The 25,838-nt window shown below is 64.4% G+C and overlaps 8 protein-coding genes across 8 annotated transcripts; 3 read left to right on the top strand and 5 right to left on the bottom strand.

The window, feature by feature from the left end:
• Nucleotides 1–128: 128 nt before the first annotated feature.
• On the bottom strand, nt 129–1,230 carry JCM10292_005928 (uncharacterized protein; the record flags this gene model as incomplete). The annotated part of the gene is made up of 5 exons (XM_076649976.1): nt 129–523; nt 591–623; nt 690–774; nt 838–1,073; nt 1,191–1,230. 5 exons carry the CDS (start codon nt 1,228–1,230, stop codon nt 129–131), a joined length of 789 nt encoding a protein of 262 aa, XP_076504440.1.
• A 701-nt stretch (nt 1,231–1,931) lies between these two features.
• Nucleotides 1,932–2,965, bottom strand: JCM10292_005927 (uncharacterized protein; the record flags this gene model as incomplete). Its single annotated transcript, XM_076649975.1, has 5 exons — nt 1,932–2,296; nt 2,355–2,387; nt 2,462–2,540; nt 2,609–2,847; nt 2,926–2,965. 5 exons carry the CDS (start codon nt 2,963–2,965, stop codon nt 1,932–1,934), a joined length of 756 nt encoding a protein of 251 aa, XP_076504439.1.
• Nucleotides 2,966–3,444: 479 nt separating this feature from the next.
• Nucleotides 3,445–6,157, bottom strand: JCM10292_005926 (uncharacterized protein; the record flags this gene model as incomplete). The annotated part of the gene is made up of 2 exons (XM_076649974.1): nt 3,445–4,580; nt 4,651–6,157. The coding sequence occupies 2 exons, from the start codon at nt 6,155–6,157 to the stop codon at nt 3,445–3,447; spliced, it is 2,643 nt and encodes an 880-aa protein (XP_076504438.1).
• A 315-nt stretch (nt 6,158–6,472) lies between these two features.
• Nucleotides 6,473–9,035, top strand: JCM10292_005925 (hydroxyacid-oxoacid transhydrogenase; the record flags this gene model as incomplete). The annotated part of the gene is made up of 11 exons (XM_076649973.1): nt 6,473–6,745; nt 6,838–7,004; nt 7,173–7,249; nt 7,312–7,319; nt 7,406–7,546; nt 7,665–7,917; nt 8,030–8,129; nt 8,270–8,411; nt 8,494–8,797; nt 8,878–8,934; nt 9,025–9,035. The coding sequence occupies 11 exons, from the start codon at nt 6,473–6,475 to the stop codon at nt 9,033–9,035; spliced, it is 1,533 nt and encodes a 510-aa protein (XP_076504437.1).
• A 355-nt stretch (nt 9,036–9,390) lies between these two features.
• On the top strand, nt 9,391–15,716 carry JCM10292_005924 (PP2C family serine/threonine-protein phosphatase; the record flags this gene model as incomplete). The annotated part of the gene is made up of 9 exons (XM_076649972.1): nt 9,391–9,556; nt 9,718–11,071; nt 11,135–13,224; nt 13,811–14,180; nt 14,248–14,282; nt 14,344–15,180; nt 15,246–15,370; nt 15,473–15,570; nt 15,644–15,716. The coding sequence occupies 9 exons, from the start codon at nt 9,391–9,393 to the stop codon at nt 15,714–15,716; spliced, it is 5,148 nt and encodes a 1,715-aa protein (XP_076504436.1).
• Nucleotides 15,717–16,188: 472 nt separating this feature from the next.
• JCM10292_005923 (uncharacterized protein) lies at nt 16,189–19,186 on the bottom strand (the record flags this gene model as incomplete). The annotated part of the gene is made up of 15 exons (XM_076649971.1): nt 16,189–16,344; nt 16,444–16,603; nt 16,661–16,716; nt 16,852–16,889; nt 16,949–17,188; nt 17,247–17,319; nt 17,380–17,625; nt 17,682–17,873; nt 18,022–18,070; nt 18,134–18,169; nt 18,275–18,354; nt 18,458–18,468; nt 18,528–18,655; nt 18,730–18,828; nt 18,909–19,186. The coding sequence occupies 15 exons, from the start codon at nt 19,184–19,186 to the stop codon at nt 16,189–16,191; spliced, it is 1,842 nt and encodes a 613-aa protein (XP_076504435.1).
• A 1,023-nt stretch (nt 19,187–20,209) lies between these two features.
• JCM10292_005922 (uncharacterized protein) lies at nt 20,210–23,088 on the bottom strand (the record flags this gene model as incomplete). Its single annotated transcript, XM_076649970.1, has 14 exons — nt 20,210–20,365; nt 20,436–20,651; nt 20,718–20,755; nt 20,818–21,057; nt 21,117–21,189; nt 21,262–21,507; nt 21,584–21,775; nt 21,923–21,971; nt 22,036–22,071; nt 22,177–22,256; nt 22,366–22,376; nt 22,440–22,567; nt 22,643–22,741; nt 22,835–23,088. 14 exons carry the CDS (start codon nt 23,086–23,088, stop codon nt 20,210–20,212), a joined length of 1,818 nt encoding a protein of 605 aa, XP_076504434.1.
• Nucleotides 23,089–24,635: 1,547 nt separating this feature from the next.
• On the top strand, nt 24,636–25,531 carry GCG1 (gamma-glutamylcyclotransferase; the record flags this gene model as incomplete). The annotated part of the gene is made up of 5 exons (XM_076649969.1): nt 24,636–24,674; nt 24,751–24,859; nt 24,941–25,161; nt 25,230–25,340; nt 25,397–25,531. The coding sequence occupies 5 exons, from the start codon at nt 24,636–24,638 to the stop codon at nt 25,529–25,531; spliced, it is 615 nt and encodes a 204-aa protein (XP_076504433.1).
• Between the last annotated feature and the right edge of the window lie 307 nt (nt 25,532–25,838).

Genomic DNA, 25,838 nt, shown 5'->3' with positions numbered 1-25,838 from the left:
AAGGGACTGCAACGCCAGTCTGTCGTCGACTACACCCGCACTTCGCCCCAGTTGGGAGAGTGGGTTCCTCGGATCTTGCATAGTGATGAGAGGATCGAGCGGACGAAGACGGTCTCCGCTGAGCCTTCTCACACGAGCGCGACGACAAACGCAACCGCCGCTGCGCCGGCCCACGCACCAGCCTTGACGTTCCCCGCTCCGCTGCCCGGCTCCTGCTGCCGCGCGCTCGGCTGGTCCGCACCCGCCTCGCTCGTCGGACTCGCACCGCCCGTCGACGACGAAGAAGAGGTCGGCAAGAGGCCTGCGGCGTCAAGCCACGCCGTCAGGCGCGAGTTGGGGCTCTCGCGCGGAGTGGAAGACGACGACGGCGAGGGGTCGGCACCGCTCGCTGTTGCGGACGCAGCAGTGGAGCTGCCGGAGGAAGCGGAGCGCGTGTTGTAGGCTGAGGCGGAGGCGCTGGGAGCGGATTGGGTTGCGCTCGAGAGGGACTCCTCGGCGGCCGCGCGGCAGTACCAGCGGAAGTCTGCCGTGGGAGCGAGAAAGCGGGATGGTCAGTACGTTGTCGGACAATGCGAGGCGAACAGGCGCACCGGTCGCGGCGGCGAGCTGCTCTTCTCCGAGGCCTGCAGGACAAGAAATCGTCAGTGGGCTTTTGCCGCAAGCGGTAGGCTAGTCCGAGGGAGACTCACAATTACCGCAGACGCGCGCAGCCTGCGATGCCTCGCAGCTGCACAGTCCAATCTCCTCCAGCGTGCCGCCCTGGTTCGCGCAGTCCTGTAGCATCATTGCAGTCTTGTCAAACCTGTGTTGCGGCTGGGCGAAACAGGGCAAGCGCACCGTCGTTGCCATAACGAACGGCAGGCAAGGCTGCCTGCACTCGCCGTCGCTACTCGAGACGGCCTGTGCGCCCTGTACAAGCAAGCCCTCATAGCTCCGTGCAGCTTCCTCGAGCGTCGCGCCGCTCGGGCTGCTGCTGCCCTGCTGGCGCTTGTCGAGAAGCGTCAGCGAGGCGGATGGAGCGGCGACTGGCGAGGTCGACACGCCGACGGAGCGGAAGGCGAGGGCGAGGACGTCTGTATTCGGGGTTGTTGTGGGCAATGTAAGAGGAGCGGCAAAGGCTGTTGCCGGCACGGTGCGCGAGGGTGAGCAAGAATGAGGCGAACGGCAGCGGAGAGAGGCCGGTGACGCACCCGTCGCAGCGAGAGCGAGCAGGGCAAAGGAAGCAGTCATGATCGGCGTAACAAAGACACAGGCTGACAGAGTTTTCTCGGCGATGCAGGGTCGAAGCAAGCAAGAGAAGGAGACGGCAGGCAGCTCCGCGAGCGACGCTTCCGAGCGCCAAGACGGGAGCCAGCACCGCTTTGTACAACGACTGTGCATGTCCCATGCCAAGCTCGCACGGGCCCGGGTCGCTGCCCGGGAATGGGCCAGAGGCGGGACGAGCGCACGTGCGCTCTGCGTGACGGACCGTAATCGGTGGTCACGAAGCGGCAAAAGCAGAGTGAGCTACTGTCAGCAGAGTACGACATTGTGCAGAGCGGTGGCTTCTCGGGCGGGTGCGACGTCCGAGGCGGAGGAGAGTGGTGTCGCTCGCTGTCAGCTGCATCTCGCGGTGCGACCGAGTTTGCCGCGACCTTCGCGCTACCGCGCTTTCTGCGGAGCATCTGTCCGCGCTCTCGGATTGTTCATCCATCGTCGGTCTACCGAAGAAGCAGAGGTCGCAGTCGCACTAGGCAAGGGAGAATCGCTGAACTCGGAGAACCAATTCGTTACGGACAGCAAAAGAATGTGCACATGGGTATAAACAGGAAGTTGCGGACGACGTAACCAGACGCGTATTCACAGAGTGAGAGAGTGATCACAGGTAACAAAAGACGAAAGAAGGGCAGAGGGTGGAGAGACCAAGGGAGCGAGAAGTGCCTGCGACCCGCTCAGAGGGTGAGGAGAGCGATGGCTCCACCAGCAATGCCAGTGACGAGGCAGGCGCCAACTTGGACCAGTCCGGCGCCGCTGTCGCCGTTGCCCTCGAGCGGGTTGCCCGACGACGAGCCGCCGGCCGGCACGCCCGTGGCGTCCCCGCTGCGCAGGCTCGTTGCAATGTCGTCGAGACCGCCAAGGTTGCCTGAAGGCAACGCGGGCCCACTGGGCGAGACCGTCTCTGTGGAGTAGCGCACCACGGCCGAGGTGTAGCCCGAACCGGTGATTGCGCTGTACGACGTGCGGGTCGTGACCGACGGCGAGCGCGACGTCGCAGAGCTAATCACGTCCGTCGCGTACCGGCAGTAGTCTCGGAAGTCTGCGTTGCTCAGCGTGAGTGAGAGGCCCTGTGGCAGTGTGGGTGTTTGACAGCGCACCGTCCGCATCCTCAAGATCGTCGTCACCGAAGCCTGACCGTCCAGAAGCCGTCAGTATCAGTTGTCTATAGAAGCGAAAAAGGGAGACTTGCAATTGCCGCAGACACGCATCGCCTGAGTGGCATCAGTCGAGCAAGCGCACAGCCCGACCTGAATCTGCGACGAGCTCGAGTCCGAGTAGCAGTCCTGGAAGGGACGCGCCGAGTCAGTTCTGAGTGTTGAGCTGTGCAACGCAGACGGAAGCTCCGACCCACGGTGAGCGAGTTCACCCAAGGCGTGCACTGGGACGAGCACTCGCCGCCGCCGCTTGCCGCGCGCGTAGCCTTCGGAAGCAAGCTCTGCAGACCCTCGACGGCGTCAAGTGCGTCCGAATAGTCACTCTGGCGCTTCTCGAGCGCGACGAGGGTGTCGCGCGCGGCGAAGGCGCGGAAGGCTTCAACGACGCCAGGAGCAAGATCGCGCTCGTGGACGGTGCCGTGAGGGGCGGCAATGGCTGCAGCAGCTGGAGAAAGTCAGCCAATGCGACCGTACGAATGAGGGTCTCCCCACCTTGTCGGGAGAGGAGACGCACCGGCCGCTGCGAGCGAAAGAACGACGACGTGGTTGAGCATGAGGCTAGATGCCGAAATGGCGAGCAGTATCTTGCAGAGCGAAGCACAAGAAGCGCAGAGAGGCGGACAAGGGGAGCCGATCCGGATCAGTGGACAGAAAGAGGACCCCGCTCGGGCAGCCCAAGCCTCGTCCGGAACATGGGAGCGGCAAGAATTAGCGTGGCACCCTTCGCGAACGCGAAGGCGGTGCAGCGGGACAACCGGGAGCAGGCACTGGGGACCGCCAAGGCGTACGAGGGAGACAAGCGGGGTGAGCAAACGAGCAGACGCGTCTGAGCTGGTGCCGAAGTCTCGAGAAGCGGGCAGCGCCGGCCAGGACAACAGCGAAGGAGCGCAGAACGTGCTCAGAGGCGAGAAGCGGCGCCCGGGTCCCACGAATCCGGTCGAGGTGATCGGCCCGCAGCGCGCACGTGCCGGGAAATGCGAAAGAGATGCGACATGCAGTAAGACGTACAACAGCATACACGAACGGGAATCCCTTACTCGTCCCATCCTGACTGACGGCTGCGCCCGTCGCGCTCGTTCCGGCTTCGACCGCTGCGCTCAGAGAAGCGAGAAGGCCGCTCGCCCCGGTCTTCGCGGAAGGATGGCCGCCTGCCACGCTCCTCGCGCTCCTCGCGGAAGCGTCGGGGCGGCCGCCCCTCCCCATCCTCACGATGCCGCGTCCGGTCGCCCTCTTGCCGCTGAGGGCGGAAGGACGACCCGTCGCGCTCCCTCCGGTCGTTCCGCGCGCCGGTCCGCTCGCGCTCCTCAGCCTCCTGTGCCCACTCGGCCTGCCGTGCAGCCCACCACTGCCTCCTCCGCTCCGTGTGCATCGGCTGGCCGTCCTCCCGAGCGGGGCGCGGCGGGCGGTCCCCGTCGCGCGTGCTAGGTCGCCCGTCGCGCCGTGGCGACTGGAGCGAGGGCTTGCGGTCGTGAGGAGGCGCGGACGACGACGACGGGTTGTAAGCGCGCTTGAGCGCGACGACCCGGCGGCGCCACTCCATCTCGCTCTCGCCCTCCTTCCGCTCCACGCCTGCCTCGCCCTTCTTTCCTCCTCCACTTGCCTCCCGGACTGCCGCATCGCGCCACACACCGATGCGGCCCTCCCAGTCCCGCAAAAGCTTGACCGTCTCGTCCCCGAGAGCCAGCGGGTCGAGCTTCGATCCTGTCGAGCTCGAGTGCACCACGCGCGAGAGCGCGAGCTGCAGCGCCGCAGCGAGGGCGGCCTGGCCCTCCTTCGGCGGCGTCGCGGGGCTGAATGACGGAGGGAAGCACGAAGGGCCGAAGGGGCGGTCGTGCTCCTTGTCGGCGGGCTCGACGACGGACAATGATGAAGGGGCCGCGGGAGAGGGCGTGGACAGGCCCGAAACGGCCTTGAGCGCGCGCCACACGCCGGTGCGGTCCCGAGTGCTGACCGCACACCGCAGCACGCTTGCCGCGGCGTCGGCAAAATGCGCGCGAGCGCGGCCAGAATCTGTCCCGAGGTTTGAGAGTAGGAGGGCGTAGACCCGCAGCGAGGCGGAGAGGGCGTCTGCGGTGCCGATTCGGTGCAGGGAAGCGAGTGCGAGGGCGTAGGTCTGATAGGTCGGCGTATGCGACGGCAAGCGGACGGACAGGAGGTACTCAAGCAGCTCTGCGCATCGTTCAGTGTCAGCCAGTGTGTCCCGCACGCAATGAATGGAGCAAGAGAAGCAAACACGCACGCTCGATGCCCTCGACATCGCCACTCACGCCGCACGCGCGCAGGACCACCTCGGTCTCCTCCCTCGCCCTCACCGCCTCGCTCTCGGCCAGCCCCGCGAGCCCAAACCTCGCCGGGTAATCCCTCACCATCTCCCACCAGCTCTTGCACCACTCTTTCTTGCCGCTCGCGGCCGCGACGCGCAGGGCCGTGCCGAACGCGGCGCCGTCGAGCGGCGAAGGCGCGCACAGCGGGTCCTGCAGCGAAGGCGGGTGCGGTGGCTCGAGCGAGGCGATCTCGGCCGGCGGGACAAAACCGAACGCGGACTGCGCAAGCGTGAGCGCTGCGGGGAGGTACGTTGCTGAGAGGGACGAGGCGGGCGGGATGAGGAAGAGCGAGAGGAGCAGCGTCGGGACGTGCGGGTCGACGTGCGTGGGTGGTGAGGAAGTGGCGCTGGACGGGGACGGCGTGTCGGCATGCGGGACGTGCGCGAGATAGTGGGACCAGGCGGAGAGCGCCGTGTCGAGCAGGACGGGAGGAGACGGGAAGGCCGACTCGGCAGGGATGGCGGCGACCGCAGACGACTGTGCGACGGATGCGCGCAGCGCCGTGCGCAGGGAAGAGAAAAGCAGCGAGTAGGTCATGCCCGTCTTGGCGAGGCGGGCGAGCGATTCGGAGGGGTCGTCGGCGTCGGGCAGGTTCTGGAAGGTAGAGAGGATCTGCCGGAGGATGACGGGACCAGTCGGGGCAGCCGACGCAGACGAGGATGCAGTCGCCAGGGCGAGGCACGACGAGAGGAAGGCAAGGTACTGGTTGGTCGTAACGGCGAGGAGGTCGGTCGGAGCGTCATCGCGCCCGTCGCCCCTGTCCTGTTCGAGACCCTCGATCTCCACGCCCTCGAGACCCACGTCGTCGCTTGACCCCGCCGCCTCGCCGCTAGTGAGGACACGCTCGCAGTGCACAAGCCACTGCTTGTGGACGGTGTCGACCTTTGCGCGCAGCTCTGCGTTCCACCCGACGGCGGCGCGACCCTTTGTTGCGCCCTCGGCAGCGAGCTTTGCACGCTTAGCCACGCCGGTGAGGAAGGTGCCGTAGCCCCTCGCGGACGGGGTGATGCCCCTGCGCTTCATCTCCATCCACACCTCGGACGCCTTGAGGACGGCCGCGGCATGCGACAGTCCCGGGAAGGCGGGCGTGTCGATGAGGATGATGTTGATGAGGCCGTTCCAGACGACCACGGTTGCGGCCTCGGGCCCGGCATTGCGGACGAGGGCGAGAGCGGACGAGAAGTCGCCCTTTCCTGCGCGGGCGGCCTTGCGCACGAGCGAAGCGAGGTGGTACGAGTCCCGGTCGAGTGGGTCTGGCGACTCGTCGGCTGTGCGTGTGCGCTGCTTGGCGGGCGCAGGAGGCGGCGGGCGGGGCAGCTGCACTCGCGCAGATGAAGCGAGTGTGCGGACGAGCGACGGTGACACAGACACGCGGGTGGGGCGCGGGGCTGCGCGCACGAGTGCGCGACTAAGTGCGAGCATGCGCGTGCTCGTACTAGCGTCCGAAAGGGTAAGGGCAGCACAGCGTGAGCACACTGAGCTTCGACGAGGCGGTGCAATGCCGCGGCATAGAGTTGAGCAATTGTAGTCGAAACTACGTTTGCCTAGACGCGCCTCCCCTCGAGCGTGGGCCTTCCCCGCCCGTCGGGCTCGGCTCAGCCGCCCCCCGCCGCCCGCTCTTACCATCGTCGCCTTTTCTCTTGCAGCCGCGCACTCGTTTGCAACAGAGCGAGCGGGCACCAGCCACTCTCGATCAGACTCAGCACCCCCTCGCCAACCCCGAAGAACCTCACCGCCATGCCTCCCCGTCCCGTCGCATCGCGTGCGACCGTCTCGCGCCTGATGCAGAGCCTGCACAAGACGCACTGCGGCTGCCCGATGTGCTCCAACGCCGCCAAGCTCGCCCAGTCCGCCCCGACAGACATCCTCAACGCCGCAAACGCCCTTCGCACCGGCGGCAGGTCCCGTGTCCTCTCCCGCGGGTACGCCACGCCCGTCGACACGCCGCAGGGCGACTACGCTTTCGAGGTTGCTGCGAGTAACTTGCGCTTTGGCGAAGGCGTGACGAGGGTGCGTCTCCGCCACCTCCCGTTCTCCCCCCACTTCGTCTAGTCCCGCTTCCGGTCCGAGCAGCCCTCTGACGGTGATGCCCGCGCTCATAGGAGGTCGGCATGGATTTTGCCAACCAAAAGGCCCGCAAGGTTGGTGTCTTTACCGACCAGACCGTCGGCAAGCTCCTCCCGATGCAGATGGCCCTCGAGTCGCTCGACGACAACGGCATCACGTACGAGGTCTTTGACCGCGTCCGCGTCGAGCCGAACGAGCAGTCGTACGTCCTCTACCGTCCTTGTTCCGCCGGCAGCGAGCTGCGTCTTGTTGCGACCCCCACTTCTCCCTCGACCCGGCTTCGGCAGCTCCGGACAATTTGTCCCGAGCACTCCGCTCGGCTTTTGAAGCTTTTGGCGGCATACGAGGCTGACCCCGAGTGATTCTGCAGCTGGCGCGATGCTATTGCTTTTGCCAAGAAGCACGACTTCAGCCACTTCCTCGCCGTCGGCGGCGGGTCTGTGATCGGTCCGTCTCACGCTCCGTTTGCGCCTGCGCTGCGTCTTTCACTGACAGCTCGACCCTCGCAGATACCTGCGTACGCCAGCTCACCTCGAATGACTAAGACTGACAAGACGCGCCGACCCGCTGACCCTCTAATGCCGCTCCGCTTGCGCCTCGCAGAAAGTTGCCAACCTGTTCACATGCTACCCGGACGCCGACCTGTACGACTTCATCAATGCACCTATCGGCAAGGGCAAGCCGATCGAGAAGACGTTGCGGCCGCTCATTGCTGTGCCGACCACCGCGGGAACGGGCAGTGAGGTGCGTTTGGCCCGCCCTCTTGACTGTTGCTTTACTGCTCTGCGCACACTCTCGAACGGCGCCAAGGCCTTGCTTGTAGGCAGCGGAATGGTCGAGCTGACTTGGCCGTCTGACGCAGACGACCGGCACCGCCATCGCCGACCTCCCTCACCTGAGCGCCAAGACGGGCATCGCGAACCGCGCCATGCGGCCCCTCCTCGGCATCGTCGACCCGCTCGCGCTCGACTCGTGCCCGCGCGAGGTCGCGATCAGCGCCGGCCTCGACGTCCTCTTCCACGCGCTCGAGAGCTGGACCGCCATCCCCTACTACGAGCGCACGCCGCGCCCGAGCAACCCGCTATTGCGACCTGCGTATCAAGGTCGCAATGAAAGTGAGTTAATCAGTCCTTTCGTATTTTGATCGCACGGCGTCTGGTGGTAGGCATTGAGCCGTAGGACGCCCCGCTGACCTTCCCGACCCCTCCTCCTTCCTTCTCTACACAGTCTCGGACGTTTTCTCAGAGTGGGCGCTGCGTCAAACGGTCAAGTACCTCCCGCGTGTAGCCGCGAACCGGGACGACAAGGAGGCAAAGTCCAAGATGCTGTGCGTTCTGCCTCCTCGTGCTCTCTCTCCGCTCTCTCCGTGCATCCCGTCAACCGCTTTCTGTGACACTGTGCTGACTTGAGTACGCCGCCGTGACAACACTCGGTATCCCCGCCCCGTCGCACCGTTGCCGCCCGCAGCCTCGCCTCGACCTTCGCCGGTATCGGCTTCGGCAACGCTGGCGTCCATCTGTGCCACGGCATCTCGTACCCGATCTCTGGTCTGAACAAGCACAAGGGCCAGTGGAAGCACCCCTCGTACCCCGACTACCCGATCGTGCCGGTGCGTTACACTCCTGGCAGGCGTTCGAGGTGACTTTCACTTCCTAAACCAAGCTGATCTGTCTCGCGTACGCGCTGCACAGCACGGCATCTCTGTCGCGCTCTCGGGCCCGGCCGTCTTCTCGTACACAGCCCCCTCGGACCCGGAGCGCCACCGCCAGGCAGCGCAGATCTTCGAGGACCTCGCCGCGCCGCACAACAAGGACCACCTCGACACGTCGCGCGTCCCCGACGCCGACATCGGCCCGCTCCTTCACGACCGCATCGCGCGCTTCCTCGTCGGGCTCGACGTCCCGCGCGGGCTCAAGGCGATCGGGTACAAGAGCGGCGACGTCGACGAGCTCGTCAAGGGAACGCTGCCGCAGAGGCGCGTACTTGACCTTGCGCGTGCGTTCCTCTCTCGCATCCACTCGGCCGAAAAGGAGATCAGGGCTGACTGTGGCTTTGGCTCTTGTCGGCGCGTGCAGCGGGCTTCAACGGCAACGAGGGGCGCGAGGAGCTGCAGCGCATCATCGAGGGTGCCAGTGCGTTTCTTCCTCCCGGCGCTCTCGCAACCCTGCCGCCAGAGCCGCTGACTCTTGTTTCGCTGCGCGCCCTCTCTTCACCTCGCTCAGTGGAGTTCTAGGGATCCTTTCTCGCCCTTGTACAGCCCCGCTCGATCTGCTTCATTTTTTGTACAGAACAGAAGTATCTTCGCACGGGCGCGTCGAGCGAGAGGCGGAAGATGCGGCGACGGGTGCTCGTAGCCGTCGACCTTCGCAAGCGGGCTTCTCCTGTCATCGCACACTGACCTCGCGCTGTCGACCACGCTCTGCCCCCATGGCCTACGCTGCACTCACGATGTCCTGCGTCCTGTGGCCCTCGCTGACCTGCGAACGCTTTGACCCCTCTCGTTTCACGTGCCGAGGCGCCCCACCTCGTCCTCGACCTCTTCTTCCTCCGCCTTCCTCCCTACTCGCCTCGGCGGACCCTGCCAAGCAATGGGGCCCGTCGCAACTAGCTCGCGCGACCCAAGCTGGGGGCCTGCTGGCCCGTCAAGCGCGCCCGAGCGCGATGAGGAAGAGGCGATGATCCGGCTCGGGACGGGCGACGAGGGCGTCAAGGAGCGCTCGGAGGGCGTCAGGGTCGACGAGAGGATCATCAAAGGTGCGTGCCTGCGTGACTACTGGCTTCGGCGAGTCTGCGCGAGCTGCTGCCTCGACGCTCGAGCTCTTCGTGGACGAGCGGGACCGACTGTCTTCGCTCCCGTCAGCGTTTGGAGATCGCGTGACCTCGAGGCACACCCTGACGACTTGACGGTGTCAGAGACCTCGTCACGTTCCTCCTCGCACCGAACCGCGTCAAGCTGTCGACGTCGGTCCGCCGCCTCATCCCGCTCGACCTCCTTGCCTCGTTCCCGTTCGTCCCGCTCGCCCCCGACTCGGATCGCGTCCAGCTCGACATCAAACACCGCGGCACCACGACGCCTTCCGACCAGACGCTCTCCGTCTTCCGCTTCGCTACCTCCGCGGTCGACCACTTCCCGCTCGCCAACTACCGCCTGCGCGTCTTCAACATCGAAGAGACGGCGCTCGCCGTCGCGCTTCCCGACCCGCACACGCACGACAGCCTCGACGTCGTCGAGGTCTGGTCCGCCCAGGTCGACTGGACGTTCGAGCTCTCGTCGCCGTTCGCCTCGTCGCTCGCGCAGCCGTGGATCAGGAGCACGAGCTACCCGCGCTGCGTCCAGCTCGTCTTCACCTCGCCTTGCTCTCGCACGGCAGCCGACAAGGAGCACCTCAAGAGGGACCGCAAGGGCAAGGGCAAGGGCAAGGGCAAGGAGCGCGCCATCGACCCGCTGAGCGAATGGACCCTCGTCGAGGACGTAGGCGCGCAGGAGATGCACCTCGAGCTTTCCTACCTGCGCTACGACTTCGCCTCCGCCTCGGCACCTCCCTCCTTCCTCGTCCTCGTCGCGCGCGCGCTCGTCCCGCTCGTCTGGCTCGCGCTCCGCTTCTTCAGTCTCGCGGACCGCGTCTCGCCGTTCAGCGAGTGGCGCGAGCCGTACCGCCGCGCGAGGGCCAAAAGGCGCCGCGAGCGCTTCTACGAGCGCACGGCAGAGCAGCGCGGGGCGCTGCACGACCAGTGGTTCAGGGACGAGGAGGAGCGGCGTCTTGCGGACGAGAAGAGTCAGACGAACCAGCAAAAGCAGATTCGCTATGCGACCTGGATGCAGCCGTTCCCGGACTACCCTCAGCACCTCGAATACCGCTCGCCGACGGTCTCGCCGCCTTCAAGCAGCGACTCGGGCTCGTCCGCCACGTGCACGGGCGCCGACCTCCCTCTCCCGTCGACCTCGGCGTTGAGCCGCCTCTGCGCGCCTTTCCGCACGGCCCAGCTCTGGGCTCACGGTGTCGTGCAGGACGTCGCTGCCGTCTTGTTCGTCATCCATCGCGCGATCTACTTCGTGTGCGAGCTCATTGAGGGCGGATGGAGCGTGGCGGTCGCGACGGTCTTTGGCGAACGCGGCGAGGAGGCGAGGGGCAGGGGAACGAAGAGGCGCGGGACGGGTGGGGAGAAGAGTGGAGCGGGGGAGAAGAAGAGGCGCGTCGAAACGGAAGAAGGCGAGGAGGAGGAAGGGAGGGAGGGGTCGGTCAGGAGCGCCCTGAGCGGAAGGAACGGGTACGTCCTGCGTTTGGCATCTCCTGCTCTATGGATCCATCGCTCACGTTGCGTGGGGCCTAGCTCCCATAGCTCGCACGGCTCGCTGCGCAAGCGCGTGTCCTTCTCGTCGACCGAGCCGCAGGTGATCGCGTCGTCTTCGGCCGGCGCCTCGCCGCCCTCCTCGGGAACGGTCACGCCGATTGCGTCTCGCACGCCGCCGACGGTCACGAATTCGCCCTCGTCCGTCGACCCCGCTCTCGTCGCCGCACACGACCGCTCTGCGCGCCTCGCGGCGCAGATCGGCCAGGCGTGGACCGCGAGCGAGAGTGGTGGTTGGAAGATCGTGCACGCCGCTGAAGAGGACTGGGAGACCGCGTTGAGGAGGAGCTTGGCGGTCACGGCGCAGGAGCCGCAGAAGGCGGCGGCAGAGGAGGAAGGCCAGGTTGAGAAGGCCGCGCAGGAGCCGGTCGGCGAGGGCCCGCTCGACGTCGCTGCGATCCGCGCTAAAGTGCTCTCTTCGCTCCAGCAGGAGCGCGGCGACGGTCTGGCCGCGGTGCAGCAGCAGCAGTACCGCGAAGCCAGCGTCGCGGCCGCGCGCGTAGGTCAGGAGCTGCGCGGGGACGAGCACGAGCTCCGCCAGCTGAACAAGCTCGACGTCGAGCGCGAGCAGCGCGTCATGGCGGACGTCAAGCAGGCGTACCTCGAGGACAAGCAGGCGGAGCAGGAGATCGAAGCGGCTGAGGGGACGCCTCTCGCGCGCCCCGCAAGGGCGCCTGCCAGTCTGCTGAGCGCTGTGCCGCCGCGCCTCGCCGGCGAAGGCGCGGAGTACGATTCGTCGAGCGCGACGCCCATCGCGGGAGGATCGAGCGGCGCACTCTCGCCCTTCTCGGCGCTCTCGTCCGGCCCGCTCGCCTCGACGTCGGGACCCCCGCAGCACATGCATGAGCGCCACCGCGATTCGCACGGAGCACCGTCGCAGGCTGCGACGCTCGCGGCCAAGCTGCACACGCTCGAGCCGGGCCAACGCCGTCCGAGGGCTGAAGGGCTCGACACGCCGTTCGATACGCCGCAGTCGCTCGCAGACCAGCACGAGCATCTGCCGCAGGCCGAGTCGCAGCGGGTCTACGCGAGCACAGAGCACATGTCTCCGCTCTCGCGCTCGGCGATGGAGTCGGGCGGGCCGCACTGCAAGCCGTCGTGGGAGGTGGCCAACGAGCTCGAACTCGCCGGCTCGACGATGAGCTACTCGTGCGACCCGACGCACCTCGAGGGCAAGGTCCGCTACCAGTCGCAGGTCGAGGCGGCCGGCGGAGTCAGGCCGTTCATCTCGGCGCCGCACAGGCTCGACATTGAGGTCACGACGCCCGAGCCCAGCGGCGAGGTCGGCCTCACGGGCTCCAGCAGGAGCCGCTTGCCCCCCGAGGTGATCGAGCGCGAGCACGAGCGCAAAGAGGCGCAGGTCAAGATGCGCGAGACGGCCAAGGTCGAGCACCATTCGGCGGATCCGCAGACCCCGCAGCAGGTCGAGCACGAGCAGCAGGCCGAAGAGTCGCTTCTTGACCCGCACCTGCGCCCCTCTGTCAGTCGCGGTGCGTCCGAGCCCCTCTCCTCTCCCACCCCTCGCCGCCCGACGTTCGCGCGCACGCGCAAGCTTTCGGACGAAGAGACGGCGGTCCTGATCCGGCGTCACTCGCACCCGAGCGACGCAGACCTGTGGGAGACGTACTCGCCGCCACCTCGTCCGCCGCTGCTTCAGCCGTCGATGACGCCCGAGACGGGGCTGCCGAGCACATACGCGCGCGGAGGAGCGCCGTCGACCGCTTCCGCCCCGCCAGCGACGCCCGCTGCGACGAGCGCGGGGACGAGCGCCCCGCCGCTCAGCGCGAGCGGTTTCTTCGCGCCTGCGTTCCGCCAGCAGTCGAGGAGCCCGCGCAGCCGCGAGCAGGACGAGCTGCGCGCCGGTACGGTGGCTGCGCCTGAAGCTGCGGCGCCGCATTCTGAGCCCCTCGCCGTCGGTGGGCTCGTGGCTGGCGTGCCGGCTTCGCCTGAGGCGGGGACGTCGGCGAGCGCGAGGGTTCCGGGCGATGAGCCGGAGGAGGGCGGCGAGCGCGAGCATGGGCAGGAGCGGCAGGCAGAGGAGCAGGGAGAGACGGAGCAGAGCATGAAGCAGAGTGGGCGCGGGGGAGGCAAGAAGAAGAAGCGGAGCGGGAAGAAGAAGTAGGGTGCGAAGAGGGGAAGGAGAGGATGGGGACGACGGGGGAGGGAATGGCTTGGCTTGTCGAGGAGGATCTCAAGGGTACCTGCCTGCAGCTCTCGATTGCAGTGCCATTCCGCATGCGTACGATTAGGCGCTCCAGAGGAGATCTTGCCAGCGGTGACGACATGACGAGGAGGAGAGCGAGAGGACCGTCGACTGGCCGTGCCGGTCTGACCTGGTTTGCTCGACTTGTGCACAATACTGTACTGCACTCGCCAGCGCAACCGTTCTGCCCAACTGCACGCGACCGGGCGAGAGCCGACCCCACCTTGTCGCCCTTCTGAGATTGTTCCGGCCGAACCCTTCGCTGCCTTGCTTCTCGCCAAGACTGCGCCGAAATCGTACGGTACAGCCAGTGAGCGCACAGCAGCCTAGCAGGAGACGCACAGCTACCCAGCACGAGACTCGCAGCGATCCAGGTGCGTCACGCTCTCTCGCTCTCCCTCTCGTCCTCCGGCCTCGTCGATCTCGCTGACGCTCTCGTGCGACGCGCTGCGCAGCGCCGTTCCTCCCGTCGAGTCTGCCCGCCATTACGCTCCAGTCGCGCCGCTCGTTCAACTCGCTCGCGCCGTCCAGGCCCTCTGCCAACCCCGCCGCGCCCTCGCTCCACATCGACGTGAGCGCCGTCAACTCGGCAGCGTCCCCCTCGCCCAGCGCCTCGGGCAGCAACCGCGGCAAGCCGGGCCTCGCAAGCCACCACCGCACCATGAGCGACCCGGACGCGCGCACGACAGAGGTCACCCAGGCCGAGGGCGCAGACACCTATGGCCGCCTCAACCAGCACCCCAAGCCGGGCCAGGCCGCAGAGTCGGGCTTCCAGGTCGGCGTCAGCGTCGACCGCAACAAGAAATGCCGACGAACGATGGAGGAGTGCGTCCCACTTCACTTCCGTGACTGTAGCTTCCGTGCTCTTGCTCACTCTGTGGCGCATCCGCAGTGCGCACTCGTTCATCTACGACTTTGGTGGCATCCGTGCGTGCTCCAGTGCTTGAGGAAGTGCTGACACCAGGCTGACCGCTCTCCGTTTGCGCAGGTGGACAGGGCTACTTCGCCATTTTTGACGGCCACGCCGGCAAGCACGCCGCCGAGTGGTGCGGCCACCACTTCCACGAGCACCTCCTCGACAACCTGCGCAAAGCGCCCGGCACGGGCGTCCCCGACCTCCTGAACGCGACTTTCCACACCGTCGACGCCAAACTCTCGGAGCTCGCGGCGCAGGACGGCACGCACAGCGGCTGTACGGCCGTGACGTGCTTCTTGCGCCTCGAGGACGATGCTGGCGCACCCGCGGGCGATGCGAGCGGTGTCAACGGCGAAGTCGTCGAGGTCAAGGAGGGCGAGGAGGTCGTTGCCGACAAGGACGCTGCCTTGCGCGCCGCTCGCGACGGCGGTACGCAGCAGATCAACGACGATACGGTCAAGGGGCTCGCAGACCTGCGGCGCGACGGCGAAGCTGCGGGGTCCGGTGCGGCGAGCGGAGTCGGGACAGGCTCGATCGGGAGCTCGGGCGGGAGCGGCGCGAGCGCGAGCGAGGTCAAGAACCGCATCAAGAGCCTCTTGACAGGCAAGTCGGACGAGTTCACCGCGAGCCCCTCGGGCGCGGGCGCTGCCGCGTCGCCGGGCTCGGCGTCGAGCAACCACTCGGGCACGAGCGCCGTCAAGACGCCCGACGTCGAGATTGCCGGGCCGGCCGTGACCAAGCCGGCGGCCAAGCGCACGCTGTACACGGCCAACGTCGGCGACGCGCGCGCCGTTCTCTCGCGCGGGGGCAAGGCCGTCCGCCTCACGTACGACCACAAGGGCTCGGATGCGAAGGAGGCGAAGCGCATCTCGGACGCGGGCGGGTTCGTGCTCAACAACCGCGTCAACGGTGCGTCCTTTGCTTTCCCCGTGTCTCCCGCTCCGGGGCTGGTCGCTGACCCGGCTCGTCCGCAGGCGTGCTCGCCGTAACGCGCTCGCTCGGAGATTCGTCGATGAAAGAGTTTGTGGTTGGCTCGCCCTTTACGACCGAGACGAGCCTCGGGCCGCAGGACGACTTCTTCATTGTCGCTTGCGACGGGGTGAGTCGGCGACCCTCCTCGCTACGCGTTCCTGCTGCAAAGCAGGGGGCTGCAGCTAGATGCTCTTGATTGAACTCACCTCGGGCGGCACACCGTTCGCAGCTGTGGGACGTCTGCTCCGACCAGGAAGCCGTCGACCTCATCAAGGGCGTGCAGGACCCGCAAGAAGCGTCGCAAAGGCTACTCGACCACGCCCTCTCGTGCGTCGCGCCGCTGCCCCTCTCCATGCGACTGGTGTAGCTGACACGTTTTACGGTGACTTTGCGAACCCAGGAACTTCTCGACCGACAACCTGAGTGTCCTCGTCGTTTCGCTGCACGACCAGCCGGGCGCATCGCCCCAGTGATCGGCTTTCCTGATCGTCAGCAGCACCCTCTCGCATTGCCACCACGCTGACCTCCGTTGTCTATATGCCTGCACTTGTGTCTCTACCCGTCCGCCCTGTCGATACCCCTCTCCTCGCCCCTCTCCTGCGTACTGCTCGCTCCAGTCCGTTCCTCTCGCTGTATTGTACCTCTTCCGATGACCCGCTTGCTGGTTGCGGCTCTCGTTCGACGTGGAGCGAAATGACCATCTTTGCGGGACCGTCGCGTGCAGCGCGTGATGCGGCAAGAATAACGGTAGCAGGTGCCGGATCAACCGCGAACGAAGGCCTTGGCCCAGCAGACACAAACGAAGGGGGGATACTGACATGCAGGTATGACTGTCGGTGCGGAGAACGCAGTGACGCAACGAGCGAGTGTGCACAACGAAAGGAAGGAACGTATGGGACGACTCGTAGACGGGCCCGCTTGACGCGAGAAATTCGACTCTTCTACTCATACGTGCGACTCCGTCTTGACGACTTCGTCGTCCCTTCGGCCGCCTTCTGCGTCGGGGAGCGACTGCTCGGCGCCGAGGAGCGGGTTGTGCACGATGAGCGAGAAACCGAGGAGGAGCACCGAGAGGGAGATGCCGGCGATGCACATGAGTTTCTGCAGGATGTTGCCGTAAACGCTCAGTCAATGGGCCTTGCTCGCAACAAAATGGGGCGGGTGGACGGAGAGGCGCGGCAGGCGAAGAGGGAAACGCACCTGGACGTGCTCGTACGCCTCGGTCACGCCTTGGCGGATAGGTGTGCCCCACTGTCCCTCGGGCGTTGTGATGGCGGTCAAGGGCGAGCCGTACCAGAGCTGGACCGCGGTGGCGTTGTTGCCGATGACCTCTTGGATCTTGCCCGGCATGAGTTGCGTCCTGTGGCCGAGTTGATTAGTCTCGTGGGTGGAACTGTTGAAAGAGCGTGCAACGAACCAGATGGCACCCGAGATGGTGTTGCCAAAGGAAGAACCGATGTTGTAGACGGCGAGCTGCAGCGAAAACGGTCAGCAGTAAGTTCTCAGAAGGTCAAGAGAGCCGCAGAGCTCTCGATCGGATCTTGCGCTTTGCGCCTGTCCGAGTCGAGTGCTCGCAGCATGCGCGCCGCGGGTAAGGGACAAGCGCACGTAGGTTGCAAGAAGGATAGACGTGTGCTGGTGACGACCTGCGAGAAACGACGGGCTCAGGTATGCGTCAATGTGCACACAAACGCAAAAGGCTCACCTGCAGTCTGGATAAGTGTCTGCGCACTGTAGGCGAACAGGCCGCCCGCAACACCCAGGACAACTTGGCCAGCGGTGACACCTGGGTAGTCATCCTCTCCGCCGCGGAAGCGAATGAGCAGGCCAAAGGCGATGATCCAGACGCACGCGCCGGCAATGATGACGGGTTTGAGCCGACGAAGGACAAAGCGGACGAAGAAACCCGTGATGACGCCGCAGACGACAGACGCGAACGAGTACACTGCAAGATGCAGACGATCAGGTCCGCGCCATTACAGGCGAGATGCAGCTGGACGCACTTGAGGTGATGCGGGTAGCCGACAGGACCGACTGGTGGAATGCGACGACGAGGACGGTGTAGAGGTAATCGCCCTGTCCGAATGAATCAGTGTCACGGCTCACGAACTGAATCGAACTGGCGACCCAACGAACCTGGATGCCCCACGTTGCGTTGAGGAAGAAAGCAATGCCCAGGCACCCGAGAACGGTACGGGAACGTAGAAGGTGGAAGGGCAAGCAAGGCGCCTTGGCAAACTTGAGCTCCCACACGATGAAGGCGGGCAGCGCAACCACGACGCCGATGACGAGCATCGCGATGTTGTGCGCCTCGCCCCATTTTGAGTTGACGCCGCCAGCCAGCGTGAACGGGAGGAGGATGAGCGAAAGGACGGCGATGAGCTGGAGGTTGCCCTCGGTGAGTCTCGTAAGCGGTCTCTGCTGCAAAGCTGACGCACCAGAATGGCACCAACAAGATCGATCTCCCAGAAGAGATTGACCAGCAAACCCTTGAGGCCGAGCTGCTGGAAAGGCGACGCATACTTGTCCAGCGCGCCGGTGCGCTTCGCGCGGAAGTGCGCCAGAACGAGGGGAATCGCCAGAAGGAAGCACGTGAAGGGGTAGACGGCAGCCCAGATACCGATGCCGACCTGCACAGAAGAAGCTAGGATAAGCGTCGTGACCGGAAGGACAGCAGCGGTCAATTTGCTGGCGAGCTCCGGACAGTCCAAGCCGCTTTTCCCATGAGTCTGCGGCGAGACAGCGGAATCGAGTAGCTGTAAAGGGGCCTCGACGTACCTGCCAGGTCGTGTTGGCCTCGATGGCGGCCGTGACGTTGGCGCCAGCCCTGCAAACGCTTCGAGGTCAGTTTTCGCTTGCCCGGAGGACGAGGGAGGGTGGGAGGACTGGCCAGCAATTTATCAGGAACGGAAGTGCCGCGAGGTATCTTTTTACGGGCGTCGAGAAGTGTCAGTACGCGGTCCCCAGGTGTTAGAGGCGGAAGACGAGGCAGGAGGAGGGCCGGGGGGCGGAGAACGGAGCCGAGACGTACGAGAACAGCAGACGGCTCCTCAAACTCGTCAAGTCCGAGATAATGATCTCCATGAGCAAGATGGCAGCCGAGTAGCCGAACTGTCGAGGCGGGAGGAGCGGGAAGGAGCGGTTTCCGCAATTGAGGTGAAATGTTGTTGATCAGTGCCCGAGCTTGCAGCCGACGTGCTGACAGAGCACGAACCTGGTAGATTACTGCGTGGGATGGTGTGTCAGATGTGCAGTAGACAGATGCGGGAGCGAGGAGGGCGTACCTGCGCCGGCGCAGAACGACTCCATGTTCGTGGAGCACGCCTCGACAATGGTCCCAACGACGTACATGAGGACTGAATAGCCCAATAGCTCAACGCGACCAAAGTAGTCTGCAAGCTTTGAGTATGGTCTGCGGAGGTCACTCGTGTCAGCTCGTCTGTTCTGCTTTAACAAGGCAAAGTTGAATGCCGAGACCGGACGCACGGATAAGATGCTGCCGCAATGATGGCCTTGAGCACATTGACGGTGGCAAGAAGGCTATGGTTGTCGAAGTCGTTGGTCGCATAAGTCTGGAGAGTTCCTCTGCGAGATCGAGAAGGCGTGAAGTCATCGCCTCGTCAGCAACCTTGGCGCAACGCCCGAGAATTGAAGCAGCAACGTACCGCACAGTGGCATCAAGTGAGTAGGCGTAGGCAACGAGAAAGATCGAGAAGAACAGCCATGCGCGCGAGTACGGGCCCATGTGCGCGTTGATCGCCTCGATGCGCGCAACACCCATTGACTGGTCCAGATTGCCTAGGCTGAGCGTTGTTGTCGGCACGAAATCATTGTGAGTCTTCGTCTGCTCCTGATCATTGACCGGGTGCTTCTCCTCATGGTGAGAACCCGCGAGAGTGCTGCCGGCAGGAGACTGCGGCAAGGGCGGTTCGGGCGCAGACATGGCAGACCTCGAGGCGGCTCAACAGCGAGAGCAAGCGATCGAGTGAGGAAGGTTGCGACTAGCGGCAAACAAGCGAGGCAGCAAGAAGAGAGGAAGACTGGGAACGGACGACGACTTTTCGTGGCGGCGCAGCACCCGCCCTCGGGCAGATTAGACAAGACCCTGCCGCGGTCTGCTCCGGCAGGGCGATGCCGACATCATCATGCGAGACACGCGGAGCACCAGCGCGAGACGGAAGCGTTCAAACCTCGCCCGGACGGATCGGGACCTTCTGCATCTCGTTCCTGCCATGCAGAGGCCTTCAAGGACTGACTGTGCTCGCCAGGAAAGCCTTAACTCCCCGCGCAGCTGCACACGAGACTGGCGAGAGAGCATGCGAGAACCATGAGCGACGCTCGGTCACAACCATCACCGAGCTGCGTCTTCGGGCCGCGGCCACCCGAGTTCAGCGGAGGGCAGCGCGCTGCATGCCCGCTGCCGTATCCATCCAGTAGGCCGCGTGAGGCGCTGGCAAGCTTCCAGCCACGCTCGTGAGCGGAGCAATGAAGGTCAGCTGAGCGGCTGAGCAGCAGATGCGCTGAATGCGATTCTTTCGCGGCCCCTTTTGCTATAGTGCAGCTGAATGTTCCAATACTGTCAGTCGAGTGACGCCTGTGCAGTCACTTCCCACTGCCGACGAGAGAACTGCCAAAGACGTCGGTACGCGATTCGTCGGGCCCCGATCGGGCCCTGTGCTTGACGGCCGTATTCGTGACTGACGCAATGCTATCTAGTCCAGCTGCATGGAAGAGACGCTTATTGCGGATCATGCAGCGCAGACCGCTGCTCAGCCATTCGTCATGCATCTTGTGCGGGCACGTTGCTCTCAGACACGCCCGTCGCTTCGCGTAACGTTACAAAGTTGTTGCCATTAGACCGAGAGAGGAACAGGGATAACCAGTATTGAACGAGACAGGCGGAATGTGGGCGGGTGAAGGAAGAAATGGAACATGCAAAGGTGCTTGCTCAACGCAAGCTGTTTACTCAGGCCTGCTGGTCGGCCTTGCCTGACTTAGCCTCCTGGTGGCCACTTTCCGCGCCCGGGAGCGACTGCTCGGCGCCGAGAATAGGGTCGCGCACGATGAGAGCGCAGCCGGCAAGGAGGACGCCGAAGCAGATGCCGACGATGCAGAGGATTTTCTGTTGGCAGCGCCGCAATAGGTCAGCCGGCGAAGAGCAGAGCAGAAAACACGATGGAAGAATGACGCACCTGCACGTGCTGGTACGCCAGAACAACGCCCATGCGCTGGGGCTCGCCCCACTGGCCCTCCGGCGTCAAGATGGCAGTCAACGGCGATCCGTACCAGGCCTGGACGGCGGTCGCGTTGTTGCCAATGTACTCCTCGATCTTGCCGGGCATGAGTTGCGTCCAGATAGCACCCGAGATGCTGTTGCCGAACGAAGAGCCAATGTTGTACGTCGCGAGCTGTTCCGGAGAGGGACCACAGTCAGAGCGCGCTCAATGGATTCAGCAAGATCACAGCACACGCACGTAGCTGGCAAGGAGGATCGAGGTGTGCTGGTGCGAACCTGGGCATCGAGGGGCATCAGCGCGAGCTCGAACACGCGGTCCAGGATGGCGCGAGACTTACCCTCAGTCTGAATGAGCGCCTGCGCCGAGTACGGGAAGAGACCGCCAGCAATGCCGAGAACAACCTGGGCGGCCGTGACACCGGCGTAGGAGTTCTCACCGCCACGGTAGCGGATGAGAAGGCCAAACGCGATGAGGAAGATGGCGACACCGGCGAGGATGATCGGCTTGAGGCGGCGCAAGACGTAGCGCACAAAGAAGCCGGCAAGAGTACCGGTGATGACCGAGGAGAACGAGTACACTGCGGGCGTGGCGGGATGAGCGTTCATTTCCGACGGAACAGAAGAGAGACAGACGAACTCGACGTGATGCGCGTAGCCGACAGCACCGACTGGTGGAAGCCAACAACAAGGACCGTGTAGAGGTAGTCGCCCTGCGAGCAACGGCTGATAGTCAGCATGGCGAATTGGCCGAAAGAGGCGACAAGCGAGCAACACGGTCGCACCTGCATGTACCAGCAGCAGTTGAGCCAGAACGCGATGCCCAAGCAGCCGAGAACGGTGCGCGTCTTCATGAGGTGGAAGGGGAAGCACGGCACGCGAGCGAACTTGAGCTCCCAGACGATGAAGGCGGGCAGCGCAACGACGACGCCGATGACGAGCATCGCAATGTTGTGTGCCTCGCCCCACTTGCTGTTGACGCCACCGGCGAGCGTGAAGGGAAGAAGGATGAGGGCGAGGACCGCAATCATCTGCGGAAAAGGTCGTCGGTTAGGTCTGTGCCGTTTCACAGTCGATCCGCGCTCGCTCGGCACACGAGGGACGTACAAGGATGGCGCCGACCAGGTCAATCTCCCAGAAGATGTTGGAAAGGAGGCCCTTGAAGCCGAGCTGCTTGTAGGGCGAGGCGTACTTGTCGAGAAGGCCAGCGCGCTTGGCGCGGATGTGGGCGAGGACGAGCGGGATCGCGAGGAGGAAGCAGCAGACCGGGTAGACTGCCGCCCAGATACCGATACCCGCCTGCAGAAAGAAGACCGAGGATCAGCATTGTCCCAGAGAGCCGGAACGTGACCGACACCAAACACGTCCCGGAGCTTCGAGCGTGCTCAAGCTCCTCCGCCGGTGTTTCCGGTGCACAGTGTCACGCGCAAGTGATCCATGACGCACCTGCCAGGTCATGTTGGCCACCACGGCGTCCGTGACGTTAGCGCCAGCCCTGCAAACGCTTCGAGGTCAGTTTTCGCTTGCCCGGAGGACGAGGGAGGCGTGGGAGGACTGGCCAGCAATTAATCAGGAAGGGCAAAGCGGGAATGTATCTGTTTAAAAGCGTGCAGAAGTGTCAGTACGCGAACCCGAGTCGGTAGAGGCGAAAGAGGGGGCGGGAGGAGGGTCGGGGGGCGGAGAACGGCGCGCGGACGTACGAGAACAGCAGACGGCTCCTCAGACTCGTCAAGTCCGAAATGATGATTTCCACGAGCAAGATGGCAGCCGAGTAGCCGAACTGCCGAGGCGGGAAGAGTCGGGAAGGAGGAGGATCGGGGAAGCGGAAGGTGATCCAAGCGTCTGGGTCAGCCCAACTACCTGACAGCGTCGGCAGCAACTGTGCGCACCTGGTAGAGTACTGTGGATGCAGACGCGTCAGCAAAGCAGACGGGGACGGAGAGGAGAGGGAGGGACAACGAACCAGCGCCGGCACAGAAAGTCTCCATGTTCTTCGCGCACGCCTCGACGATGGTTCCGACGACGTACATGACGATAGAGAAACCGATCATCTCGACGCGACCGAAGTAGTCGGCGAGCTTGGAGTACGGCCTGCGGACGACGATCAGGTTACTCTCGTCTGCGCTTCATTCGCCAGACAGAGCCGATCGAGGAGACAGGACGTACGGGTACGCAGCAGCGGCGATGATGGACTTGAGGACGTTGACCGTGGCCAGGAGGCTGTGATTGTCGAAACTGTTCGTGGCGTAGCTCTGGAGCGTGCCACTGCGCCGAGTCGAGGCAGGTAAGCATTCATTCGCAGATCTGTTATACATCTTGATGATACGGAGCAACTAAGACGAAGGACACTGGACGCACCGGACGGTAGCATCAAGCGAGTAGGCGTAGGCGACGAGGAAGATCGAGGAGAACAGCCATGCGCGCGAGTACGGGCCCATCTGCGAATTGATGGCTTCGATGCGCGCAACACCCATAGACTTGTCGAACGCTCCTTGAGGGGCTGTCGACTCGTGGAGGTTCTTGTCGTCGTGGATCGAGTGCTTGTCGTCGTTCGAGATGCTCGACTGCGACGGGGAGGGCGCCACGGGAATGTGGGGCGTAGCGGCGGACATCTTGCTGGCCTGCGAGCTCACAGCAAGCACGAGAAGAGGAGGACGAAGTGACCGAGGCAGGAGAGAGAGAGAAAGAGCAGGGGAGAGCGGCGAAGCAGATTTTGAGCGGTCCAAGTCGTGGGCAGAGCGGCCAAACTCGGAATGATCAGACAAGGACCCTTTTCTCGGCAACGAAGCCGCCCGGGATAAGATCTCTGCGCGCGGAGCACCGCGTTGCCACCTCGACGTGATCGCGCGGCCGGCGTCGTCCTCGGAGGTCTAGCGCTAATCCGATGAGCTGCTTGCTCGGCAGGCAGCGTCCATGCATCTAGCGAGTGCATTAGGACCAGATCCGTGCCCCGCCGGTGCTGCCAGCACGCAAGCGAGGAGAAAGAGCGAGGTCGGGCACCGCGCGCCGAGCTTCCAAAAGATGGGAAGCAGCCCTCTCGCGTGGCGGACGACCAACGGAGGAGTGGCGGCGGCGGTCAAGTCGGCCGCCAGACGACGTTCGAGAACGCTGCGCAGGCACAGATACTGCGAATGTCCCGAGCGCAAGCCGCGCAAGACGACGAGGGGAAACAGCGCAACGAGAATTGCGACGAGGAGGTCTCCGAGGGAATCGCCCGGTTCAGGCGAGCAGCAGAGTCCGGTGCAATTCACTTCGGCTGTCAGAAGTCTGCGTGCAAGTTGCATCTCGAAGTTCTGTCCCCTTTGCAGCCGAAGTTGGAGGAAGGAGCGGACCGCGCTGCCGTCAACCCAGCCTGCTGTTCGCGTGGAGAAGCTGCTGCGTCCGTGTTTACAGCATTTCTCGACTGCATGCCGAGCACAGCAGACCTGCGAGTCGTCAAACGGCGAGTCGCACTTGGGGCTCGACGAGGATTACGGAACCCACCTCGTCTGGCGGAGCGCGCGCGGCACAGCACCTTTTTCGCGCCTCAACAAGTGCAGCCAGAGGATACAGGGCGCGTGCCAACTTGTAGCACTAGTCCAGTCGAGCACGCACAGTGAATTCGGGCCCGTTCCGTCTGTGCCCGCATGCAGGAGAGCCCCCGCCAGCCCTGGTGCGGAGTCGCGTCTCGCTCGCCTTGCAACGCGCCGACCGGAAGCGCTCGGATTCACTGTGCGTGCTTGGTAGACCTAGTGCTACAAGCTGGTACTACGCCTGGCCCCTCCGGCTTTACTTGCTGGGGCGCGAAAAAGGGGCGAAGTCGCGCGCGCCGCGCCAGACGAGGTGGTTTCCGTAAGACCATCCTTGATGTCCTGAGCTGTGCGGGCGCTGCCGCGTATCATCTGCGTGCGCCTCTCAGAGGCCTGAATCAACTGTACACGTACAGCTGCGCGTGCCCACCGTACTTGCTGCACTGCTCTACGCCTGCGGGGCCGAGTCGCGTCTTCATCGCTCCGACTTCCAGGGGTCGTCCATCGGCGCCTTGCCGGCACGCGACTCCTTCGGCAGGCTGAGTACGAGTCCGGACAAGAGTGCCTATCGGCTAGCGTGAGCTGTCATGCTCAGCGGGGCTCTCCCCGACGCATGCGGTTGCGTGATGCTGACCCGAACATAGCGCAGCATGAGCGCCGTCTTTGGCTACGGCAGTCTGATCTGGAAGGTGAGTCTGTCGGAGCAGCGTCGGAGCGATTTAGCTCAGGGCCGGATGGGTCGAGTTGACCTTCAGCTCTCTACAGGCTCCGCCTTTCAACCTCGACAGCAAGCCTGGCTATATCAAAGGCTTCGTTCGGCGGTTCGCTCAGAAGTCACACGACCACCGCGGCACGCCGGAGAAGCCAGGGCGAGGTGCGCCGTAGCCAGTCAAGGCTCGAGAGGACCGCAGCACTGCGTTGTTGACCATGTACGCGCACCTGTCCTCGACTGCAGTTGTAACGCTGGTCAAGGAGCAGGATTGGGAAGGGCATCGCACCAACGACCCGCTCGGCTCGCACCATGTCTGGGGCCGGATCTACTATATCCCCTCAGGCCCGCCCGGCGACGAGATCTGGGCCTACCTTGACCACCGGGAGAAAGATGGCTACTCGCTCGTGTCCCTTGACGTGTACAACGTGGACGACCAGGGAAACGAGTTCATCGTCGAGCGAGATGTGCGTTCTTCCCTTGCTTCGCTTTCGTCGAGTCTGCAGAGTTCACACCCGAATGTTCGCCCAAGCAGGTCAAGTGCTACGTTGGCGAGACGCACAACCCGAGTTTCGGCGGCGGTATGCCGATGGAAGAGCTCGCCCAGCTCATTGCGACGACCGTGGGGCCTTCCGGACCGAACAAGGTGTGTCAGTCTCCCGCCTCAGTCTGGGCCCCGCTCACCTCGTTCCTACTCTGCAGGAGTACGTCTACAACCTCGCCACCGCTGTGCGCGAGCTGGACCCGCACTCGGAGGATGCGTATCTAAAGGAGCTCGAGCGCCTCGTCCGCTTTCGAGATCCCGAGCGCAGTGACGACCCGCCGCAAGGACTCTAGAGTAGACTCATCGACAGACACTACAGCAAGTGCAACCATAGAGAAGTACGGCGTGCCTCGCTTGCACCACGCCGCTCGTCCAGTGCTCCACACTCGCTCGCGACCAGCGGTTCTCGCTCACCTGCTTACACACGCCGTGCTGAATGCTGCAGTACTGCAGCCTCGAAGCTACCAGAGGTGTTCTCAGTGCCGCCATGGCGCGCTTGCAAGGGGCCATTTGCTCCTGTCCGCGCAGGGACCTCTCCCGCGGACTTGCCATGCTTGCGTTCCTCGACGTCCTTGCGTATGGTCTGCTCGTCTCTCTGCT

Source organism: Rhodotorula paludigena (genome assembly GCF_050403205.1).
Source record: "Rhodotorula paludigena JCM10292 DNA, Rt_paludigena_JCM10292v1_ctg30, whole genome shotgun sequence".
Lineage (NCBI taxonomy): Eukaryota > Fungi > Basidiomycota > Microbotryomycetes > Sporidiobolales > Sporidiobolaceae > Rhodotorula > Rhodotorula paludigena.
This window is presented reverse-complemented; position numbering and strand designations above follow the sequence as displayed.